At 43.4% G+C, this 1,152-nt stretch overlaps 1 protein-coding gene across 1 annotated transcript in view; it reads right to left on the bottom strand.

Moving 5' to 3' along the window:
• LOC107292003 (cadherin-4) overlaps nt 1–1,152 on the bottom strand; it is a gene marked incomplete at both ends in the record, with an annotated part of 277,419 nt that overhangs the window by 11,186 nt on the left and 265,081 nt on the right. Inside the window, one exon of the mRNA XM_015821060.1 lies at nt 670–812. Within this exon, the coding sequence (XP_015676546.1) occupies nt 670–812 (143 nt within the window). The remainder of the gene's footprint in view (nt 1–669; nt 813–1,152) is intronic.

Here is a 1,152-nt window from a genome sequence, read left to right as displayed (position 1 = left end):
GAACTAAGGAGAAACTTCCTAACAGTGAGAACAATGAACCACTGGAACAGCTTGTCGTCAGAAGTTGTAGGTGCTTCATCATTGGAAGTTTTTAAGAAGAGACTGGACAGCCACTTGTCTGAAATGGTACAGGGTCTCCTGCTTGAGCAGGGGGCTGGACTAGAAGACCTCCAAGGTCCCTTCCAGCTCTCTTCCGATTGATTGATTAAATCAGGATATAGCAAATTTCAATCTTACTCTGAAGACATTTTGCTTCTCATCCAAGGAGCTTCTTCAGTTGGCTGAAGTAAAGACAGAACTGGAGAAGCTTCTTGGCTGAGAAGCAAAACGTCTTCAAGGAAAAATGAAGTCCAGTTGCCTTTTGAAAAAAGTACCTTTGGGTTATCCTTAACAAATAGAATTTAACAAATAAATATAGAAAAACCTTCTAATTTCTTACGTTCCCTTTCTGTTCTCCCCAGTTTTTCTTTCCATTGTAACCTGTGAACGTTTCACACATTTCATTTCTTTTGGCAGTGTCCTAACTCAACTTCATGAAGATCTCCCCCCCCCAAAGAACTAGGAAAACATGGGAACATCTAAATTATACTGACAACTGTGTCGGGGCATTACTTCTGTGAATGCGTCTGATTATTATTGAAGCATGAAGAGTGGAGTGTTCAAGCCTACCGTTGTCAGCTGCCAGGAATGTGGCTTCGTAGACATTGTTCTTAACGTAGGCTGACTCGCGATCAAGGACAGCTGCAGTGATGATCTGACCGTTGGTGGCATTAATATTCAGCCAGTTTGCAGGATCCGACAGCTTGGAATATCTGCAGAAGCAAAGAAAAACACCTAGGAGTCCCTTCCAGTGGGAAGTCCCTAATGTGGATGGAAAATAATGTGGATGGAAAATTTACACTAAGGCACATTTTAGAGTGTTGAGCCTTTCAACCAACCATATCTTAGCTCAGCATGCAGTAGTTAGTACTCATGGTTTACAGGATCAGTGGAATAAACCACCATAGAGTCCACACTGACTTAAAGGCACATAATCCATCTCTCTGTCCAGCCAAATGTCCAGCTAGCTATCCAGCCAGTCAACTAACTGTCCAGCTATCCATTCTTGCCTCCCTCCCTCCATCATCCATCCGTCCGTCCGTCCGTCCGTCC

This window comes from Protobothrops mucrosquamatus, unplaced genomic scaffold, assembly GCF_001527695.2.
Source record: "Protobothrops mucrosquamatus isolate PMUCROS unplaced genomic scaffold, P.Mucros_1.0 scaffold1241, whole genome shotgun sequence".
NCBI lineage: Eukaryota > Metazoa > Chordata > Lepidosauria > Squamata > Viperidae > Protobothrops > Protobothrops mucrosquamatus.
Note: the sequence above shows the minus strand (reverse complement) of the source record. Positions and strands in the feature narration are given on the sequence as shown.